This window comes from Pelophylax lessonae, assembly GCF_965119305.1.
Source record: "Pelophylax lessonae genome assembly, chromosome: 2".
NCBI classification, from domain to species: Eukaryota; Metazoa; Chordata; class Amphibia; order Anura; family Ranidae; genus Pelophylax; species Pelophylax lessonae.
In genome coordinates, this window is record NC_138769.1 from 409,966,206 (window position 1) to 409,989,449 (window position 23,244).

The 23,244-nt window shown below is 43.5% G+C and overlaps 1 protein-coding gene across 1 annotated transcript in view; it reads right to left on the reverse strand.

The window, feature by feature from the left end:
* Positions 1-23,244, reverse strand: part of ANKFY1 (ankyrin repeat and FYVE domain containing 1) — a 116,965-nt gene that overhangs the window by 46,637 nt on the left and 47,084 nt on the right. The window contains exons 7-16 of the mRNA XM_082245963.1: positions 20,777-20,942; positions 20,495-20,699; positions 20,300-20,368; positions 11,882-12,081; positions 9,389-9,486; positions 6,889-7,114; positions 6,670-6,768; positions 6,346-6,499; positions 5,630-5,798; positions 1,964-2,082 (exon numbers count right to left, since the gene is read on the reverse strand). Coding sequence (XP_082102089.1) covers positions 1,964-2,082; positions 5,630-5,798; positions 6,346-6,499; positions 6,670-6,768; positions 6,889-7,114; positions 9,389-9,486; positions 11,882-12,081; positions 20,300-20,368; positions 20,495-20,699; positions 20,777-20,942 — 1,505 coding nt within the window. The remainder of the gene's footprint in view (positions 1-1,963; positions 2,083-5,629; positions 5,799-6,345; positions 6,500-6,669; positions 6,769-6,888; positions 7,115-9,388; positions 9,487-11,881; positions 12,082-20,299; positions 20,369-20,494; positions 20,700-20,776; positions 20,943-23,244) is intronic.

Genomic DNA, 23,244 nt, shown 5'->3' on the forward strand with positions numbered 1-23,244 from the left:
GTTTCCAACAGATCTTGCTAGGTCCTGCCCATGTTTCTTGTGCCAATATGGGGGACTAAATTACTGTTTATGAAGGCTTTTTGGATGGATTTTTGCCATTAGAGTATATATTTTTTACATGGTCTCTTTTCTGTGTAATGTTATGCAGATGCCCCCACTATTTTCTCCTTACTACCCACTCTACTCTGTTTTCTGACCTGTGACCTTTGGGGTATTTATCTCTGGCCCTGACTAGTGTGCAACACTGACAGACATTTTGTTGTGTTTGAATAAGTGAATATAGGATTATATGTTTTAGGGATGCACCGAAATGAAATTCTTGGCCGAAGCTGAATAATAATGAAATGCTTGGCCGAAGGCCGAATACCGAACGCGGTGTTTCGCATTTTTTCCATTTATTTTGCCAATTTTTAGGGGGCACGCTGATGGGCACATTTTATGTTAGGGGGCACGCTGATGGGCAAATTTTATGTTAGGGGGCACTCTGATGGGCATATTTTATGTTAGGGGGAACGCTGATGGGCACATTTTATGTTAGGGGGCACTCTGATGGGCAAAACAAAACATTTAAATCAGCGTTGCTCTTAACATAAAATATGCCCATTAGCGTGCCCCTTAACATAAAATATTCCCATCAGAGTGCCCCTTAACATAAAATATGCTCATCAGCATGTCCCTTAGCATAAAATAAGGGGCACGCTGATGGCCACATTTTATGTCAAGGGAGCACTCTGTTGGGCACATTTTTTTTAAGGGGCACTTTATAGGGCACTCTAATGAGCATGGCAAGTGGCAACATATGGCAAAATATGCCAGTCTGCACACTAATGCTTGTGCAGCTACCGTATTCTCCCCCAAATGTGCTCCACATACCTGAACTGCAGCCAGGTCGGAGCCAAAAGCCGCGAACAGGGGGGCGGGGCGTGAAGGAGCCGCAGTCAGGAGCAGGGGACGGGACGCGCGCGTGACGTCACACCCCCTACTCGCGGCCGGACAGGACACCGGCGGCGTGTGAGCAGGGAGCCGGGAGCCGCAATGAGGAAGGGGACTGAAGGACTCCTAGGTAGCGGGCTCGCGGTCCGGGCGGAAGCATCGCGCGGGCCGCCATTTAGTGACCGCCGCTGACATTGTTCGGCACAAATTTATTCGGCCTTTTTACTTATTCGGCCGAACACCGAAAGTGCTATTTTTTCTATTTTCGGCCAAATAATGTTCGGCTGCCGAACATTCGGTGCATCCCTAATATGTTTATGTTACAGCATCATTAATTATTACAATAATGTGGACAGGCTGATTGCTAAAGAATGTGTCCCCTAAAGAAGCGGCACACCACGAAATGCGTTCTGACCATTGGGTTTTACCTTTCATAGACCTAGTACCGCTAGTTGCTAAGAACTATTGTACTTTATTTTATTGCATATTGATTATATATACATTTTTTTTTAATACTTGTGGTTGTGAAATTACAGACACATCATGTTTACCTCCTCTGTGCAATGGTTTTGCACAGAGCAGCCCCAAACCTCTTCTTCTGGGGTCCCCCGCTGGCACCCCTGGCTACTACCTGCTATGGGGGCACTCGTGTGCTTAATCCCCGAGCCAGAATATGTTTGTCTATTGACACACACAGTGCAGCTCAGCCCCATCACCCACTCACAGGATTTGATTGACATCAGCAGGAGCCAATGGTTTCCATTGCTGCTGCCATGTCCAGTGAGGAAAGAGAGCACGCTGCAGGATCAAAATCAACTCCGGTATCCTCAGATGAAAACCTTCTGCCTTTACAACCACTTTAGGGTTTACCAAAGGTAATGTAAGGTAATACCGAGAAAATAATAAGAAATTGTACTAAGTGGTTTATATATGAGGTTTAATGATCACTAACAAAGCTAGTTTCACTGGAAGTTATACGACAGCGTACAATATAACTGACACATGATGGAAGAAAACACAATGAACTAACCTGCGAATAAGGAAACAGGCCACCTTTTCTTTGTTTTCATCAATGGCTCTGTGAAGAAGGGTCTGTAGGCATCCACTTGGTCCAGGCCCCCAAAAAGTTGCATCACACCCATGTCTTACCTAATAAAACATTAAAATGGGGAAATTGGCTCTCTTTAATAAGCAATGTTTTGAACTTCACAAATGGATAACATACAGAATTATAAAAAGGTACAAAAGTAAAGTCGACAGACTCAGAGCAAACACTTGAGTCATTTTGTTGATGGCAAGCTGCTCTATGCAGAACAGATTTGTACACTCAGTAATGACCACACCTGATAAAAATGGGCAGATCAGACAAGTCCCAACCACCCCTCTAGTCCAGAAGACAGTAAGGTTGGTTATTTGAAAGCCATATATATGTGGACCTTAAAGAACTGCACTATCCAACCAAGTGGATATCCTCTAACCTCCACAGACGACAGTGGCCAAAACAAGAACTGATTAATGCAACTGCATATACTGTACTGCATGAATGTTTCACACTCACAAAACCACAAGCCCAAATACCAACCATTGAACGCTTTGGGATCTGTAGGTTTATTTATTTTCTGGATATTTTTTCTCACACTTTTTTTTTTTAATTAATGTGGGAGCTGGATTAGGTAAAGAAACAATAAATCCACCACCCCTATGCACCTCTGCAGCAAAAGATCTTTGTGTAAAGATTAAAGTGCTTTATGTTATCAGAGGTTTATGAACTGTGATCTGCTCCGAGATGGATGCAGGAGCTTCCAGGATATCCTGATGAGGTCACAGTTTGTCATGGGGTTTTCCCATGTAACCATAAAATAAAAGCACTGTGGTTACATAGTAAGACTGAGCCCACTTACAGCACTCTGTAGAAGAGCCACTTAGCAAAAAGCTGATTATTTAAGGTATATTCAACCACCTGAAACAATTTTTAAAATGTGGTACATTATATTTTAGCACTAAAAGGCCACCACTGGTAGTGTTTGGTGCAGGGATTCCAGCCAAAATATTAAAAGAACAAAAAAAAAAAAACACGACCACAAAATCCTGGCCCCAAACAGTTTGACTAACCCTCAGTTTGACCTTAAAGTACAACTAAAAGGCAAAATGTTTGAATGAAGCAGAAAGGGATTAGGACACCTGTCAAATTGTTATTGTCTGTGCCCTGTTAGGGAGATTCCCCCTTTCCATTTGTCCTGTTCACCTTCATAACCTAAAGTGAAAGAAAATCCCAAATTTTGGATTTACACCAGAACAGGTATAAGGGGGAATCTTCCAACATGGACACCAGTACTGGTGACAACCAGGGATTCCCTCACTTTGAAGGGATTTCCTCTCCTGTTTTGCCTATAGGACAGGAAGTGAAAGGAAATCTTCCCAATGGAACACCGATGACATCTGACAGGGGTTATAATAATCCTACCCTACTCTTTTTTTTTTTTTTTTTTATGAAGTAGGACAAGGCTAGAATCTTTGTCAAATTTGTATTATTTCTGCCTGTGTTGCTGTTGCAGATTTTCCCTTGTTTCCTGTCTGGTGAAACTGTTGTCACCTTGACAATAAGTGAGGAGTAATCTCGCTAACAGAGCCCTTGATAACATTAAAAATCCAGCATGGGATCTAATCCTTCCCCCCCACTGTATGAAGTTAAAACAAAAAATATATATGTTTTGACTGGGCTTACACTTTAACCCCGAACCCATCCTAAACACTAAAATCAACCCTTATCCTCTTCCTTTATACCCAACTCCTAACACAAACTTGTGTAACATATACCTTATCACTTAAAGTGTTACTAAACCCACAACAGTAAGTGTGTGTGTATATGTATTATATATAATTAAAGCAAATTTGTATAAAAGCAAGCTTGTTATACTCACTGTGGAACCTAAGGGGTTAATCCTCTGCATTGTGTATAAAGGCTGTTTGATCCTGTCTTCTCTGATCCTCCTTTTCCTTAACTGACTCCAACCCATTTCTTGACAGAGCACTAGGAGTCAGGCTGCACATGCTCAGTTTGGTGTGTATTGCTAGCGAGCTTTTTTTTTTGTTTTTCTTGGGAGAGTGCATGTGATCAGCACAGGACCAATCAGAAATGTCCAGACAGAGGGTCAGGGGAGAATGAAAACTCTTCCAACAAGCTCAAGCAGACATGGATAGAAGTCACAAGACTGCTATATACTGCTGATGAAAAAAGTTTTAGTGTATGTGTATGTATGTATATATATATATCTCTATCTCGTATTTATCGGCGTATAACACGCACCTCAATATTTGGAGAGAAATTTCAGGAAAAAAGCTTAAATTTAAAATAAACAGCTTTTAACTCAGACCATTTTTTTTTCTTCTCACCAGTGCCCATGAATGCAGCCTCATAAGCAGTGTCCATACTGTTTATGCAGCCTCATCAGCAGTGTCCATACTGTATATGCAGCCTCATCAGCAGTGTCCATACTGTATATGCAGCCTCATCAGCAATGTCCATACTGTATATCAGCAGTGTCCATACTATATATGCAGCCTCGCAAGCGCAGTGTCAATATATGCAGCCTCGCAAGCGCCATTGGAACTATCTGAATCTGTTTTCAAAAAAGGCCGGGAAGCAGCGCCGAGAGCAGAAGGGGCGGGCCGGCCGAGGAGAAGGAAGGACGAGCTGTCATAAGAGCAGAAGGGAGCGGGCCGAGGAGAAGGGCGACCGAGCGAGCGCAGTCATCGAATGTCCCGCCTCCTCTGCCGAGACGTGTGACGTCTCTCATAGGCGGGACTTCCGATGACTGCGCTCGCTCGTTCTCCCTTCTCCTTGGCCCGGCCCGCCCCTTCTGCTCTTGGCGCTGCTTCCTGGCCTTTTTTTTTTTTTTTAATATCGGCGTATAACACGCACTGCTGCTTTTTCCTCCATTTTTAGGAGGAAAAAGTGTGTGTAATACGCCGATAAATACGGTGTATATATATATATATATATATATATATATATATATATATATATATATATATATATATATATATATCTCTGATAAAAACCTATTGCATGTCAATGATCTGTGTACTGTTGGAGACCAGATATAGTTATGGCAGGGTCCTGGGTTTAGTAACACTTTAACTGCACCAATACTTTTATCTTCCTCCCTGAAATTAACTCTCAACTTTAACCCTAAAACTTATAGGCAATCTTAATAGATATGAATCTACTTTGCATGCACCAAATGCCTTTAGAAGCCCAAATATACTTTAAAAGTGGTTTGCGATATCTTCACTGTGCTGGGAACAGAACTGTGGGAGGGCCTCAGTAGCTCCAACCACTACAGGCTGCCTGCAGAAAACCAGAGGAAGTCACATTGAAAACCAGTAACCCTGCACAAGGCGAGCGAGCAGTACTCCGAGGTCTTTATTACGGGAAACTTTTTCACTTTTTTTATGACACATATTTGAAAGAACTACACAAATAACACCAATATGCATGTAAAAAAAAATAAAAAATAAAAACATGGCTTATGTATAAAGACAAAGACAAGATTTATTCTGCCCAGATTTCTGCCTTTAATGCTTAGCCACATATAACCTATCCTACCTAAACATACCATAAAATGCTGGACTTACCTATGGTAAGAAATAGGGAAATGTTAGATCTATCTACAGTGGCACACTATCTACTTACCAGTGTTGATGCAATATCTTCTAAGTCATTGTCTAAGGCTAGCCAGAGTGGAGGGTTTCCCTGTTCATCAGTAACAGACATATCTGCGCCTCTTGTGCAAATAGCATCAACCACTAAGGGAAGCTGGTTTTTAATGGCAAGCTGAAGAGCAGTTTCTCCATCCTGGGTCCTAAAAAAGATTAAAAAAAAAATTAAAATAAAATGAAATAAGGAAAGTTCATACAAGCATATACAAATAAATATTAGTCTCAAGAACGTCTGATTCAGAAAGCATTTACAAAGCTTTATTGAAACCCTTAAAGCCTCATTTAGATAAATCGACCAAATTCCAGGAGAAATTGAATAAAAGTGTTAAGAGTACCTCCATATTGGCTGTCACATGATAGGGAGCCAGTCCCCCCAGATATAGATCGTTACTGGGTACCAAAAGCTGTCTTCAACAGCTCAGTCTCTGCGGTGGAAGGGAGCGTTAAGATCCAACCTTTTGCTACCGTACATATGTGTTATTAGGGGGGCAACAGGTAGATACAGGCTCTTTCATTTGCTTTTTCTCAATATAAGGTCAGAATTAGTTCAGTAAGTATACTTTTTTTTTGAAAGTGTACTTCCCCTTAGCCCACTATTGTGGCATACATGTGCATGTACTATAGTTCTAATGAAGCTTTTAGTATAGTAAAATGTTAACACACACAGTAATCAATAGACAAGAACCATACCTAATGTTTATATCAGCCTGATGTTCGAGGAGGAAGAGGGCACTCTTACTATCCTGCCTTCGTATTGCCATATGTAGCAGAGTTTGTCCATCAGACATGGTGTCATTAATGGATGCTCCTGACCCCAGAAGTTGTGCAGCAATGGTGTGCATACCTAGAAATTAAACTATATGAGTTACTGTACAAATGAAAAGCAGAATCGCAGGTTGATGCTCTCACTTTACACAGGCTCATGCAACCCCATTTCTTTTTCTGGTTACAGCATGTGTACTTTGGTACAATATAAATTGAAAAAAATATTACGCAATGGTAAGACCACCTTACCTGTCCATAAAGCCAGTGCCAGGACAGTTTGTTCTCTAGAATCCTTCAGGCTGAAGTCGGGAATGATTTGAAGGTTATTTGTTGCATGTAAAGCATTGGCTTTGAATGAACAAAACAGAATTGTTATATTTGTACTATTAGATTAATTGCAACAATTTGAAAGCTTTAGAGATATGCACAAAAATAAAGTATGACAGGACTTCAAGGAGCAGCTCTCACCTTTTTGTTCTAATATGACTGTTACAACATCAGGATGGTTGTAGGCTATTGCCATGTGCAATGGTGTTTGTAAATAGGTGCTGGATGATGGGCTGGTAGCTGGAGAACCTTTTGGAGAAGGAAGGGCTTCTTGTGTCTGAATATTTGGATTGGCTCCCTGCTGTAAAAGCTCTGCTGTGAGATTGGGAAGCCCATGCCGACAGGCTGTGTGTAGCGGTGTTTCGCCCTAGAAGAAGAATCAATCCATTTATAGAAATGTCCAATCACAAGGTACACAAAGCTACAGTACAGAGACAAATGTAGAAAAACATGGATTCACAAAATCATCATTTTTATTTATTAAAGAATATCATATTCTTCTGTAGGCATATTTCCCCTCGATTCCTTCGACACCAGGTGCAGGCTCCCATCTGTCACCGGCACACTCCAGCATTTAATTCCCACATGGAGCCTATTTGTACAGTCAATATAAATAAGCTTCATGTAGGAGCTAAATGAGTTAGGGTTTTGGAGCACCAGGTGGTTTAGTCTGTGCATCAAATTACTTATTAAACTTGAACCTTGGCTTTTACTACAGCGAGTGGATTCTGTTTTTTTCCCCACTATGGTGAGCCGCTTTCCCTTTTTTCCCCAGGGACTGGAGTGTACTATTCTTCATTTTATTCATTAAACAATATGATTTAGAAGAGCCCGCTATACACTGTAATGCCACAACCGAAGGATGTCCATACACATTACCAGAGACAGACTTAACACTGAAAGATCAATCTTCCCCATTGCTCCAGCACTCAAATATAAACCCATTTGAATATTACAGCTGTGCATACTTACGTCGAAAGGTCAACAAAAGATTTTGAGCTCAACAGAGGTTCTCTGGCTCATTAAAGCGGTTGTAAACCAGGGATGGTTAAAAAAAATAAAAAAACATCTGTAAGACTATGCTTTGATGAAGGCTCCTGAGCCGAAACACGTCAGCATATAGGCTGTGCACCCATGTAACAAATAAAGTACTTTTATTCAAGAGCATACGAGTTGCCAGCCTTCCTGATTCAAGAATTTGTAAGACAATGGCATAATGTGCTAGTATGCATAGCATAATGTGCTAGTATGCATAGTATACTAACAAATTATGAAATACTTACCTTAGAGCGAAGCCCCCAGGCGGTGCGCTGTCACCGCTGAGAGGGCTGACATCTTCCCCTAGTCTTTCTTCCGGGTTCGCGCGCTCTGGCTGTGTGATTAGCCGGAGTTGCGATGATGTCACTCTGGTGCATGTGCGCGGGAGCCCTCGGTTCCGGCGTGAAGCTCTTAAGTTCCAGCAAGGTATGCCAGACCTCCAGAGCACATGCACCTGTGATGTCACCAGCTGCACCCAGGGAGACTATCTCCTAAAGGGTGCACGTTCAGCAGATATTCATTTTACCTACAGGCTAGCCTTATTATAGGCTTACCTGTAAGTAAAAAAATCACAAAGTGGGCTTTACTACCGCTTTAATGGGCATTCAGCCTAAGGATACCTCTTTTTCAAGTGATTACAGGAGGCATACTTGTGCAATCAAATAGCCGAGAAGTCTTTTTTTTTTTTTTTTTATGTACTGGCAAATTATCTATAAAGAATAGTTTATATCTACTTAAGAGGGTTTTGGTACTAAAGTCAAAAACTCTTCTCCAGAGCCTTCATACAAATACACTACCATTGCATTATAACCTGTTACCCTGAGAATAAATCAAAAAACTTTCAAGTCTTAAAGTATCACTAAACCCACGCCATAAAAAAAAAACGTAATAAATGGTGTATTACATGCTGTTCATACTCACTATGAGATTTGTTTTCTGTATTCTGCAAAAAAACCTGCTGCTCTCTATCTCCACCTTCTGTCAATGTCCCCAATTAAGCTACGGAAATTGCAGCTTAATATGGGACACTAACCAGCAAAACACAGTGGGGGCGGGATATTACATGTAGAATAACAGAGGCTTCACCTCCCTCTTATTCAAATACACAGACTGGAGAGGCGTGACACAGCCTGTGACTGGCAGAAATCTGCCAACACCATGTTATTTCCACAAAATAATAAATATTTGATTTCAAATATATAAATTGTATGCCAATGTAAAACAATTTATGATTTATTTATTATTACTCTGTATTCCAAAGACGTTATTTTTTTTTTTTTGAACATGTGACCAGCAGCAGAGGACTAGTAGCTCTTTTTGCTTACGTTTCCCTGCAGACAGGCTGGGATAGAGTTGGGTTGTGTGATAGCTGTATATCGATTAGGAAAAAGGTACTTTTTTTTTCTATCAAAATAATTAGAAGGAACAGTGTAAATTAAACAATGTGTTTTTAGTATCACTTTAAAATTCATAAAACTACATTATTTTTAGCCAGACCATTCTACAGTTCTGTAATAAGGTAAGGCAGCACTTTTGAAGGACATCTGTCATATACAACCTGCTTATACAGTATAGAGCCTGCATGTTTGTCCACGAAACGTACCGACTTGTTTTTATGGTTGACCTTTGCCCCATGGGTTGCCAGGAAAAGAGCAGCAGCCTCATTCCCTGCTCCAGCAGCTCTCTGTAGCAAGCAGTTACCTAGCAAGAGAGATATAATGTAAATATTAATACAATATAACAATATCATATGTTAAAGTGTTACTAAACCCACAACAGTAAATTCAGTGTGTATATGCAGTAAAGCATGCTTGTTATATTCACTGTGGAACCTAAAGGGGTTAATCCTGTGCATTGTGTATAAAGGCTGTGTGATCCCATCTCTCTGATCCACCCATTCTTCCACTGCCCCCAATCCATCTCTTGATAGAACAGAGCATTAGGAGTCAGCCTGCACAAGCTCAGCTTGGTGTGTATTGCTGGAGGGTTTTTAATTTTCTTGGGAGAGTGCATGTGATCAGCACAGGGCCAATCAGCACTGTCCGGACAGAGGAGCAGGGGAGAACGACAACTTCTCCTACAAGCTTTACTAGGAACTGATACGTCACAAGGCTGCTATATACTGCAGATGTGGTAAAATAAAAAGTGTGTTCAATACTGTATATACATTAAATGCACATAAAACCATGTTCATCAGTGTAAACAAATGTATAACAACACAGTGTCAAAAAAACATGTGAATAAAATTTCACATAAATCCAGTCCAAAAAGTCCAAAGAAAAACTTGTGGCTAAACAATCTTCATTAAAGTGAGGATAGAAAGCGAATTAAAGTGTGGATTCACAGACTCGGATTCCCCCTGCTACACCACATGACAGCTGATGTGCAATGGTACCCTTTCCAGTTCCTCTATATCATGCAGTCAAAAAGCAACCAAACATGAGCAGGGATCAGTGGATCAAGGTGTCTTCCCACAAACCAGATGAATCAGCAGGTGGAATAGATAGGGATGGGACACTTACCAGATGATAAAATATAATGTGCTAAATGCTGGATATTCAAGAAAGGATCACAAGCGCCCGGACCTTGGCGGGGAAGATAAAACACTCTCCACGTTCCACTGGCTCCTGCTTAAACTCCTCACTGTATCAGTGTTGGGTCTCACCGGAGATACCTCTCAGATTAGTACATGTATAGCGATCCCTTTTTAAGCTTGCCCGGGGGTGATGGCGAGAGATTGAAGAAATAATCGGAGTCTGTGAATCCACACTTCCATTCACTTTCTATCCTCACTTTAATGAAGATTGTTTAGCCACAAGTTTTTCTTTGAACTGGAATTATATGGTATTTTAACACATTTTCAAGCACTCCAATAAGGTTGGAGTTTCAGTTGCAGCTAGGGATGCACCGATCAGATATTCGGATCGGATATCGGCGCCGATATGGCCATTATAGCTGGATCGGGGGATTGGTAACATTGACCGATCCACGGGCCATTCCGGTTTTTGCTTAGTAACGGCTCAGCCATCCCTTACTTGGTGTAGTAATAGTATGGGATGGGAGCTGCTACATCCTGTATAGTCCCGGCTCACAGAGTGATATCAGATGCACTCCGCCTGTGAATGGAGGAGCCGTACACATGAAGCAGCGGCTTTGCTCTGTACTGCAGCCGCATGCTTTATGTGTAGCTCCAAATCGGTGCCGGTATCGGCAATTTCACAACGCCAGATATCGGTATCGGGTCCAAAAAAGTCGGATCGGTGCATCCCTAGCTACAGCCATTGTAATTTCATAGTTTTGTGCACCTTATCTACCCAAATACAATATACTGCGGATGGGAAAAGGAGTTTAGCAGCTTATATTTACTAAAATAATTGAGTTTCCATGGTCTGATTTCTGTGGGAGACCAGATATAATGAATGCAGGGCCCTGGGTTTAGTAACACTTTAAAGCTACAAAAACAATACTTACTAACTTTCCCATGTATTATGAGAAATGAGCATATCTTTTGTCAGAAAATAACAGAAGAGCTGCCTGCGTATGGCCAATGTAAAAAAATAAACAGTTCAAATGCTTCACACATTTTTACTTTTTAGTAGAAAACTTCTGATATATTTAGGACAACAAATGAATACTGCTCACCGCAAATAATCAAAATTGGTACAGGCCATTGCAAATACTTACAAAGTTTTAATCAATATTTCATACTAAACCCCTTTATTGCAATATACAATGTGGGTGGGGATGTAAAGTGCTGACATAGCCTAAAGAAAAAAGGAAGAAAAGTCTAAAAAAATTAGAGATATCTTAGACCACCACTGGTGGTTTCACTAGACCTGTCAAACTATTCTATTCACTCACCAGAACCGAAGCCTAACCTACAACACAAATTCCACAGACTAGACAAGTCAGAAGAGTTTGGTTACATAATTATCCACAATATTTGACAAGCATTCCCTTGTTTCAAATGCACAAAAGTAACAGGGATACCTGAGATCTATAGGAAAATCTACAATGAACAAAGAAAACAGAAATTGTGACAGCAAGGGCTATAGAAGGTACAGGGCATTAGTGAATACAAACCTCTTGTGTTTACCTGTTACAGTGTCAGGTGCATCAGTGTTGCTGCCTCGGTTGATAAGCCTTGCCGCAAAGCTATTCTCATCGAATGAAGTTCCATTCACAACAGGGACATCGTCAAATGGGTTCACAGACTGGTCCGAGGACACAGTGATATACTGAACTGCCAGCCACAGCGCTGTGCTTCCCTCATGATCCTTTAGTTCTAAATCTAATCTAACAGATACATCACTGTCAATTCCCATCCAAAGTACCTTGATATTCTACAGGTATTTCATCACTATTACAAAATGTCTTTTATAAGTTGCCAAGAGGTTCTTACTTTGATTTTCTCTGAATCAAAAATCTAGGAGATTATGAGAGGTGGAACTTTAAGCAGTATTAAACCCAAAAGCAAACATTTATTATATTGCACCTTACCAATTTCTATATAGAATGGATGCACTTGTTTTCTTTTTTTTTTTAAGGCTTTCTTTCTTCCATATTCATTTGGTGATCTGTCCGGTAATTCCGTTGTTTTACAAAAGAACAAGCTCTCTTGCAGTTACAAGGATAAGAAACTATTTTTTACTAATTGTTTACAAATAAATATGTGAAAAGCATGGCGTGCATTTGTATTCAGCCCCCTTTACCCTGATACCCCTAACTAAAATTGAGTGAAACCAATTGCCTTCAGAAGTCACCTAATTAGTAAATAGAGTCCACCTGTGTGTAATTGAATCTCAGTATAAATACAACTGTTCTGTAAAGCCCTCAGAGGTTTGTTAGAGAACTTTTGTGAACAAGCAGCATCATGAAGGCCAAGGAAAACACCAGGGAGGTCAGGGACAAAGTTGTGGAGAAGTTAAAAGCAGGGTTAGGTTATAAAAAAAAAAAAAAACATCACAAGCTTTGAACATCCCATGGAGCACTGTTCAATCCATCATCCGAAAATGGAATGAGTATGACACAACTGCAAACCTACCAAGACATGGCCCTCCACCTAAACTGACAGGCCGGGCAAGAAGAGCATTAATCAGAGAAGCAGCCAAGAGGCCCATGGTAACTCTGGAGGAGCTGCAGAGATCCTGTCATCAGGACAACTTTTAGTTGTGCACTCCACAAATCTGGCCTTAATGGAAGAGGGGCAAGAAAAAAGCCATTGTTGAAAGAAAGCCAAAAGAAGTCCCACTTGCAGTTTGCGAGAAGCCATTTGGGGGACACAGCAAACATGTGAAAGAAGGTACTTTGGTCAGCTGAGACTAAAAACTAGATTTTTGACTTAACATAAAATCCATGTTTTTGATGTTCATTGACGGACACAGCTCCTAATTCTTCTTAACCATTGGGTTATACTGCCCCCTACAGGAGTAGGACACTAGGCAGGAAAAAACGACTATGCCTATGGGCAGTCCCAGGGAGTATATACCCACTCTCAGCTATAGGCACTCAGTTTTGTTACAAGCAGCATCAGAAGAAAGCCAACTCTACAGAGGGGTGGGTGTGTGTCCCTCAATGAACATCAGAGAAATGAATTTTACGGTAATGCCCCATACACACGTGCAGATTATCTGCAGACTTTTGTCTGCAGACTTACCTTTTCTATGTAGTGCAAGGGCCTGCCGGATTGCATACAAATTGAAAGTGTTTAGGTTTGACCTCACATTATATGGTTTTGGTAAGTCTGCAGACAAAAGTCTGCAGATAATCTGCACGTGTGTATGGGGCATTAGTCAAAAATCCCATTTTCTCTTTCGTTCATTGACGGACACAGCTCCTGATTCTTCTTAACCATTGGGACGTCCCAAAGCAGTGTTAAACATGAGGGGTGGGATAACATCAGAAGAAAATTCCCAAGGCTAACCATAGCCAACCAGGTAACATAGAGCTCAACCATAAACACCTCGAGCTTCCCCGAAAAACAATACACCCTCAAAGAGGACCAGGTACTCTAAACAGCAGCCAGCAAAACCTTGTGGCCAAAAGAACCATCTGCAGATGCCAACACAACCACTTTACAAAACAACTTTGTAAAAGTGTGCCCCGATGACCAGGTGGCCGCCTTGCAAACCTGCGTCACTGACGCTTGAAGACGGATAGCCCAAGAGACACAGCGCCCGAGTAGAGTGTGCCTAAACAGGGAAAGGAGGAACCTGACCCCTGATGCAATAGGCCTGAACCACCGTCTGATCCATCTGGAAATGGTCACAGAAGAAGCAGACAACCCTTTATGAGCTCTGTCCGTGAACACAAATAGAGAGTGACTTCCTAAAAGACTCCGTAACTGCCAGGTACACCCTAATTGCCCAGACCACATCCAAGACATGCAAGGCAATTTCCTTCAGATGTTTAGGCCTGGGACACAGGAAGGCAACACAATGTCTTCATTTAAATGAAATTCAGAGACCACCTTAGAAAGGAATGATGGACAGAGGCAAAGCACCACCTTATCCTTGTGAAGCACCATAAGGTGAAGGACAGGATAACGCAGTCAGTTCTGACACCCTGCATGCAGAGGTGATATCCACCAAGAGGGCCACCTTCTGGGACAGCGTATGCAAGGAAACCTCCTGAATATTTTCAAAGAAAAGCTTCAGTAGAGCTGAAAGCACCAATGTAAGATTCCCGGGCGGCAATAGGGCCCACACTGAAGGAACCAAAAGTCTGACACCCTGAAGAAAAAGTTATGCACCAGGGAGTGTGTGGCTAAAGGTCGTTGGAAAAAGACTGCCAAAACCCAATACATAGCCCTTAATGGTACTCAAGGCCAATTTTTGTTCAACCCCCTGTTGAAGGAAGGTTAAGATGCGATCCACCAAGAAGGAGTGAGGATGAACCCCAAAAGACTCACACCATGCAATGTATGTCTCCCACGTACAATGGTAGATCTTCCTAGAGGCAGATTTCCTAGCTTTTGACAGTGTAGGAATCACCATTTTAAACAAGCCTCCACCCTATAGCACCTGGCGTTCAACAGCCAAGTCGTTGAAACCAGCGACTGTAAAGCAGGAGGGAAGATTGTTCCTTGGGACAATAGATCCTCCCTAAGAGGAAGTCCCCAAGGAGCATCGGCGATCAGCCGTACCAGATCGGCATACCAAGACTGGCGAGGCCAGTATGGAGTCACTAGAATGACTGGAATCTCTTCGGCCTGAATCCTGCACAGGAGTCATGGCAGAATTCTGAGAGGGCTAGAACGAATCAGTCAGCCCACCTTAGAATGCCGGCTACTTACTGAGCTGCCAGGACACTTCTTGTGCCCGACTTGATTGAAATAGACCACGGCCGTGGCATTGTCCGAATGAATTTGTTCCAGGCACCTCTGAAGACGATTGTCTAAGGAGCCAGACAAAGTCCGATCGATCGGAGTTGCAGTACACTAATCGGCAGTCTGGGCTCTGCCAGAGTCCAGACCCCCTTGAGCACGTCTGTGCTGAGGACGCCTCCCCACCTGGACAGGCTGGCATCTGTGGAGACAACCGTCCAGTACAGGAAGAGAAGGATTTTCCCTGTCGAAGTGCCCGAGAGCGAAGCCACCTCTAGAGACTGTGGATCCTTGACCTATTTCACCAGAATCTCTTTAGCAGAGATCTTGTGTGGAACTTAAATTCTTAAAGCATCCTCGCGAGATGTTTAACTTGCAGGCAGGCCCTCATCCAGTAGGAGTATGTCACGGCCAACCATGCGTGAAGCTGCAGTATACACGTGCTCGCTGGCTGGACTCGGGGGACCCTAAGGATCTATATTATCCAGTTCGACGCCCAGTCTGGCAAAAATAATAAAAAGAACAAAAAAATAACATTTAAAATGAAAAAATTGCCAGGACCAGAGATCCCAGCAAGGAACTCGGTCCTTACTCCTGACTAGGCAGAAAAAAACCTGCCTATAGCGGAGAGTAAGTGTATACACCCTCAGACTGCACATAGGTGTATTCAAGTTTTTTCCTGCCTAGTGTCCTACTCCTGTGGGGGGCAGTATAAGCCAATGGTTAAGAAGAATCAGGAGCTGTGTTCGTCAATGTATGAAAGAGAAATTTAACATTTTGGCATAAAAGCAAAACTCTATGTGTGGCAGAAAAAAAAACACTGCACATCACCCTGAACACACCATCCCCACCATGAAACATGTTGGTGGCAGCATCATGTTGTGGGGATGCTTTTCTTCAGCAGGGACAGGGAAGCTGGTCAGTGTTGATGGGAAGATGGATGGAGCCAAATACAGGGCAATATTAGAAGGAAACCTGTTAGGGTCTGCAAGAGACTTGAGACTGGGACGGAGGTTTTACCTTGCAGCAGAAGAACGACCCTAAACATACTGCCAGAGCTACAATGGAATGGTTTAGAGCAAAGCTTATTCATCTGTTAGAATGGCCCAGTCAAGGTCCAGACCTAAATTCAATTGAGAATCCGTGGCAAGATTTGAAAACTGCTCTTCACAGGCGCTCCTTGGGACTGGGACAAAAAATAGGCCCAGGCATTTTGGACTGAGCAGCCCGGGAGGGGGGGGGGGCGTGACGGGGCGTGGCATTCGTCGGGATGGTTGATGACAGGATTTTATGTTCCAGGATGTGTGGATTCGATTACGGTACCTTTTTTAGTTTAATCTGACAGACTGAGTCAAATTTAGATCAGAGCTGCCATATGATGCTGTTTTTTTTGTCTTACTTTAAATCCCGTTTTGATGGTCGAGTCCTAAAAATAGTATGAAGCAGCACAAGATGAGGGTTGCTCTAATCAAGGGGTAGACAACCTTTTTGGGCACAGTGTGCCGAAAAATGTTTTCAAAGAAATTGGGAGTGCCAGATACATAAAAAACAATTGTCAACTTCATATAAAGTAACTGCTGTAAACCGCTTGAATAATAGTAAGAAATCAAGTGAGCTTTACACCTTCACAAACCAGATCAGCCCCAATTCCTGCACTATCACACATCAGATCACCCCAATTCCTGCACTATCACACCTCAGATCAGCCCCAATTCCTGCACCTTCACACCTGAGATCAGCCCCAATTCCTGCACCTTCACACCTCAGATCACCCCAATTCCTGCACCTTCACACCTCAGATCACCCCAATTGCTGCACCGTCACACCTCAGATCACCCCAATTCCTGCACTATCACACCTCAGATCACCCCAATTCCAGCACTATCACACCTCAGATCACCCCAATTCCTGCACCTTCACCCCTCATGATCACCCCAATTCCTGCACCTTCACACCTCAGATTACCCCATTTCCTGCACTATCACATCTCAGATCAGCCCCAATTTTTGCACTATCACACCTCAGATCACACCAATTCCTGCACTATCACACCTCAGATCACCCCAATTCCTGCACCATCACACCTCAGATCACCCCAATTCCTGCACTATCACAACTCAGATCACCTCAATTCCTGCACCTTCACACCTCAGATCAGCCCCAATTCCTGCACCTTCACACCTCAGATCGGCCCCAATTCCTGCACCTTCACATCTCAGATCAGCCCCTGGTAGGCTGGCACTTGCAGCAAATATTTTATTCAAACCAGGATTTCTTCTGCAAATAGGCTGGCATCAGAGTCAGACAATTACCAAAACCAATCTCATCAGACACATGATCAAAAACGTAGGAAAAATAAGGTTTTCTTCTGCAAATAGGCTGGCAGTGGCATCAGATCAAACAATTAACAAAAACCAATCTCATTGCCATTCCACCTATTTCTTCAGCTTTGGGCAGCAGAGGGGGGGGGGGGGGGGGGGGGAAGAGGAAGGGGGGGGGGGGAAGAGGATGAGGTGGGGGGAAGAGGAGTAAGAGGAGGGGGGGGGGAAGAGGATGAGGTGGGGGGAAGAGGAGTAAGAGGAGGGGGGGGGGAAGAGGAGTAAGAGGAGGGGGGGGGGGGAAGAGGAGTAAGAGGAGGGGGGGAAGAGAGGGGGGGAGAGGAAGGGGGGGAGGAGGAAGAGGAGGGGGGAGAGAGAGGAGGAGGGGGGGAGAGAGAGGAGGAGGGGGGAGAGAGAGGAGGAGGGGGGAGAGAGAGGAGGAGGGGGGAGAGAGAGGAGGAGGGGGGAGAGAGAGGAGGAGGGGGGAGGGAGAGGAGGAGGGGGGAGGGAGAGGAGGAGGGAGGAGGAGGGGGAAGGAGAGGAGGAGGAGGAGGAGGAGGAGGAGGAGGAGGAGGAGGAGGAGGAGGAGAGGAGGAAGGAGGAGGGGGGGAGAGGAGGAAGGAGGAGGGGGGGGGGAGAGGAGGAAGGAGGAGGGGGGGGAGAGGAGGGGGGAGAGGAGGAAGGGGGAGAGGAGGGCTGAGAGAAAGGGGAGTGAGGTGGGTGATGAGAGAGACCCCTAGCCCTGTCCCTATCTGCAGTTCCTCCTGTGTTACATTGTCCCAGTCTGTCTGAAGATGTGCTGGCCAGGTATGTGTATAATGATGGACGGTACCTTCCTGCAATGATGCCAGTCTGGCTGTTTGATCCGTCCACTTCAACTGGCTCCCGCAGCAGCCTGTGCCTCCCGCCTGTCCTCTGTTACAGCTCTGTGCCCGCAATCAGCCTGTCCTCCGGGTCTAGGCCTCAGGTTAGAGCGAAGAGGAAGTTGGAGCCGTCCATGCTCTGGATACGCTGCGCCCGCTGCTTCTCATCTCTTTAGGGGGCGGGGTCAGGGGGGCGAGGTGAAGGAGGAGGCGGCCGCCGTGGAGCTCTCCTCCCAAGTCCCAGACTCAGACAGGGCCGATCATAGACAGCCAGGTAGAGGAAGAGACACACTGAGAAGCTCTAGGCACCCTCTCCTCCCAATGGATAGTAGGTAAGCCAGCTGCCGTGGTTGTGCCCTAGGCAGCTGCCTGGTTTGGTAGCGACGGCCCTGGCCATGTCTCAGTGACTGACAGTCTGTATCTTTGTGATGATCATGAGAGCCGTGGCCCACCGGGAATATGCCCGGTCTGCCCTATGGCCAGTCCGGGCCTGCTTCCATCCAATTGACAGAGCTTGAGCTAATTTGAAAAGAAGAATGGGCAAAAAATTCAGTCTCTAGATGTGCAAAGCTGGTAGAGACATATCCAAAAAGACTTGCAGCAGTAATTGCAGTGAAAGGTGGTTCTACAAAGTATTTATTTAGGGGGGTTGAATACAAATGCACGCCACACTTTTTAAGGGATATGAATACTTTTTCAAGGCACTGTAGGGGCCAAAGCTATTTCGGCCCTACTTTTCCAATAGATCACAGAAGTGCACTTCGTTCTGCCCTCCTGTAACCCGTTTTAAGCTGGCAGCGAGCTAAAGCCTGCTGTTTGGCTGATGTCACTGAGCCAGTCCCGACTTTAAATTCAGGATCCACCCAGATTCCTGAAAGGCAGCTGGCTCAGCCACTCAGCAAGCTGCTGGGAGACTGAGCCAGCCACTCCTGCCCCCTACACAGCCCAGCACTCCAGCTGGATGGGCAAAGCAGAGACCAGCTGACTGACAGCCACCGGCTCTCTGCTCACTGAAGACTAAGAACTGAGTGATCAGCAGCTTTTGATGGCTCAATTCTCCAAGTCTTGGAGGCAGCAAGGGACCGATTCTGCATCCACCTAGGTGAGTATGTGTGCTTATTGTTTTTATTCCTGAACTTTTCTTTTAAAGCCTAAGTTTAGCTAAAAATAAAAAATCAGCACAGGGGACATAATGTTAGTATGATGAGATGACATAGTGAGTATGATATGCCCCTTATGTTGATTCTTCTTTCAGTAAAAACTGTCCTCTGTGCTAAACACACACCCCAACCACCCACACCTCAAACAGGATGTAATCTTCTGATATGGCAGGGGTTGATACAACTTAGGCCCCTTTCACACTTGTGCGACTTGTCCTGCGACTTGGGACTGAAAAGTTGCATCACAATCATACACCATTATTTCCAATTAGTACCGTTCATATCTGTGCGACTTCAAGTCACAACGACTTCAAAGTAGTCCCTGCACTACTTTGGGCCGATTTTAATGCCTTTTGAGGTCCATAGACATAGGCATTGCTTCAAGTCCAGTCAAAATCACTGTAAAAAAAATTGCGGTAATATCGCACGACTTTTAGGTCGCATAAGTGTGAAAGGGGCCTAAATAGCTGTCAGGCGCTCTCATCAAGAGGGCTTGATTATGTCAGCCGTTTCCTGCTATTCACAGAAGCAATACTACTGCTTCTATGAATGACACAGGATCTATGAATAGATGGGCGATTGATGATGTTTTTGGCATTGCAAAAAGTGCGGAATTTTGTGTACTTTATGGTGTTAAACTTAGGCTTACTCCCTGACCCAATTCTGACTTCTCTGAATTTCAGTTACAACAAGCTTATACTGGGTCATGAATTGAAACCAGACACAGCCAAGTAGGTAACATTTTTAACAGTGGCAGCCCACATATTTATCTCATGGCAGGTGATCTTCAATATTACTGACTCAACACAACACAAAATTTTAGAAACAAGAAAACAGTAAATTACTTACTGTTTGCACTGAAGCAGCTGGTTAAAGACATACTCATTTCTAGAAAGAATAGCAGTGTGAAGCGGAGTCCTGAAAAAAAGGAAAATAAGATTTCAGACTGACTTCTATAGGTGGGTGTTTTCAGGATGCTAGAGATGCTGCATAATCCAGCAAATACAATAATCAAGATTTCTAAACAAGTCGACCGATACCTACCTTCCTTTACTGTCTTGCATGTTTGGATTAGCTCCTGCATGTAAAAGTGCCTCGGCTATTTGTGCTACATCAGACATTACTTCCAGACTGTGATCCTTCACTGTGCAAGCAGCTACAAGGTGTAAAGGCGTCTCTTGTTCACCAATAGTAGCAGCATTTACAAGAGCACCATTCTTGATGAGGAAAGTGGCAGCAAATTTATCGTCTGTAAAAAGTAAGAGTTACTAAAAACTAATGTCACAAACCATCATCTAGAGAATTATGCCCGATTCTGTCACTTACCCCTTTGGATGGCTTTGTGCAAAAGACTCCATCCTTTCTTATCTACCATGTCAACATCTGCTCTGTTATTAACCAGAGTAGTGGCGATGCTCTCCAGCTTTCGAGAAAGTGCAAGATCCAGAGCAAGATCTCCATTTTGGTCCAGCTCATTCAGCTTTCCAGGCAACTGTAATAACAGTTTAAAATTGAACAAGTTAAAAGAAACCAAAGAAAACTCATAAGCATTAGATTATCTTTATAAATGTTATAATATCTTGTATTCCTGAGCGCTGTCATGTCCATATCGCTGCTTAAAGAAAATAACACCCCACACAATTCCAAAGCACAGTGGTGTGCATTGAGATCTGCTGGCTTTGGGAGCCCAGAGCTCGCAGAGCACAATAAAAATGAATGGAGAGTTAAAACATAAAAGAAGGCTGGGAGGAGCACAAGGCGATATGACCTAGTGAAGTCAAAGTTACCAGCTCTTCTCCAATCACAGAGCTCGCTCTACTGGGTAAAACGAAATGAACGTTGTGGGGCACTACAGGCTGCACACCCCTGACTGCAATTTATGAATGGGCCACAGTGTGCATAACTTTGTGGAGTATAATGAATACCAGACAGTGAAATCTGCTCCGTTATAAACGAGCCCTAAATGCTTTCTCCAGGTTTCTACAGGATCCAGCTGACTGCACAACAAGGGACCATACTTCATTGCAGGCAAGTGATGTGACTGAAATCAGCCATAGACGGTTCGAATACTGTCCGGTTCAACAGGAACTGGACGAGATTTAAACTGTGAATGGGCAGGCTGAATGTACCCAAGTTGATCTATTGAACTTGGGTACAACCAGAATGTCGCATTTTACATGGGATTACTTCTAGCAGCTAGCAATATTTACTGTGTTCTCCCAGCTGGGACAGCTTCCCTCACCAGAACACAATGGCTCCGTGAGAGGGACTTCCCCTTCAATACTGACTGTGTTGATAGGGGAATTAAGTGACTTTCTTTCCTGAACCTATGGTTGCAGATAGAAAATTGCTCCATCTATGGCTGGCTTAAAACTGTAGGGATTTTTTTGTAGCCACTCTTCAGCTTTACCAAAATATTGGAGGGAAGTAGATACAGGGAAGTAGACACTCCGAAGATGGCCTTCGTCTACTTTGGGCCCACTGGACCCTGTCTAAACTCCAGCAGCTCTATAGGAATCTCTAGTGCATGTTGTTCGCATAAAGCAGTTACTGTTAGCTGGAGATCTTTGATGGATTCTGGCAGATCCCTGACTGTTATGTCAGGTCTACAAGCACATTACCTATCTTCTAACTTGTAATGGAGCATTTACATTTCCTGCTTAATGGTGTCAAATTCTTCCTGGTGTCCCTTGAGCACAGTGCAGCACATCATCTATTCTTCCCTCTAGTTGTGTGGTGTGATGCCTCAGTTTTTTATTCTCCAGATGGGCAACCTGTAGCTTGCTTTGACATAACATCAAGGGTTCATGTGTTTCCTCTCTAGCGATGGGAAACACGTCGACAGTTTGTTCAAGAACTGGTCCAAGTCAACTGGATTGCTGATTTCCCTGGGACAAGGCCTTCCTTCCTGTTAATATGCCTGTGCAGCATTTTGTGCTTTGTCCAGTCAAGCTTGTAGCCTCCAGGGAATCAAAGTTATAAGATAAGGCAAAAGATAGCAACCATCACATAGACCCTCGCATGCATAACACTAATTGTGTTTCTTTTTACTTTATTTTACACTCTATGTTCAACTTGCTTTGATTTATCTATTCTGCCTTTGGAAGCTGAGGCTTTTTGCGCCCAAGGGTAAAACCAATCTAAACACCTATGCACACTTTTGCAACTTTGACATGCGTTAGTAAAACCGTACATACATACATACATCACAACTACTTTGTGCATCCAAGTGGATTATACCTTGTTTTTTCAGGAAAAATTGTGTGTTTTCATTTGGTGGTAAATGGTAATGGATGTCTTCTGATTTTTTTTTAATCATCAAAGGAAAAATGGCCCAAAATAGTAAAAAAAAAGATTTTTGTAAGACCTTACAGTAAAATTTTTCTCTGATGTCCATTGACAGACACAGCCTCATCTTCATGAGCTGTGTGGGTTATGCTGCCACCTGCAGGAGTAGTCTAGGCCGTAAGTTAGTACAAAGTTTTTACATATACACGCCGACAGGGCTGTCCTCCCTCCTGACATAACCCTCACAGACACAGCTCAGCACATCAGTTTAGTTGCAAGCAGTGAAGACAAAAAAAAAAAAAAAAAACATCCCCATCAGAGGGGCGGGTGCTGTGTCTGTCAATGGACATCAGAGAATAAGATTTTACGGTAAGATCTTACAAAAATATTATTTTCTCTATCGTCCATTGACAGACGCAGCCCCATCTTCATGAGCTGTGTGGGACGTTCCAAAGCAGTTTAGACATGAGGGGTGGGAAAAAAGCAACCAGAAAGTAACGTAAACT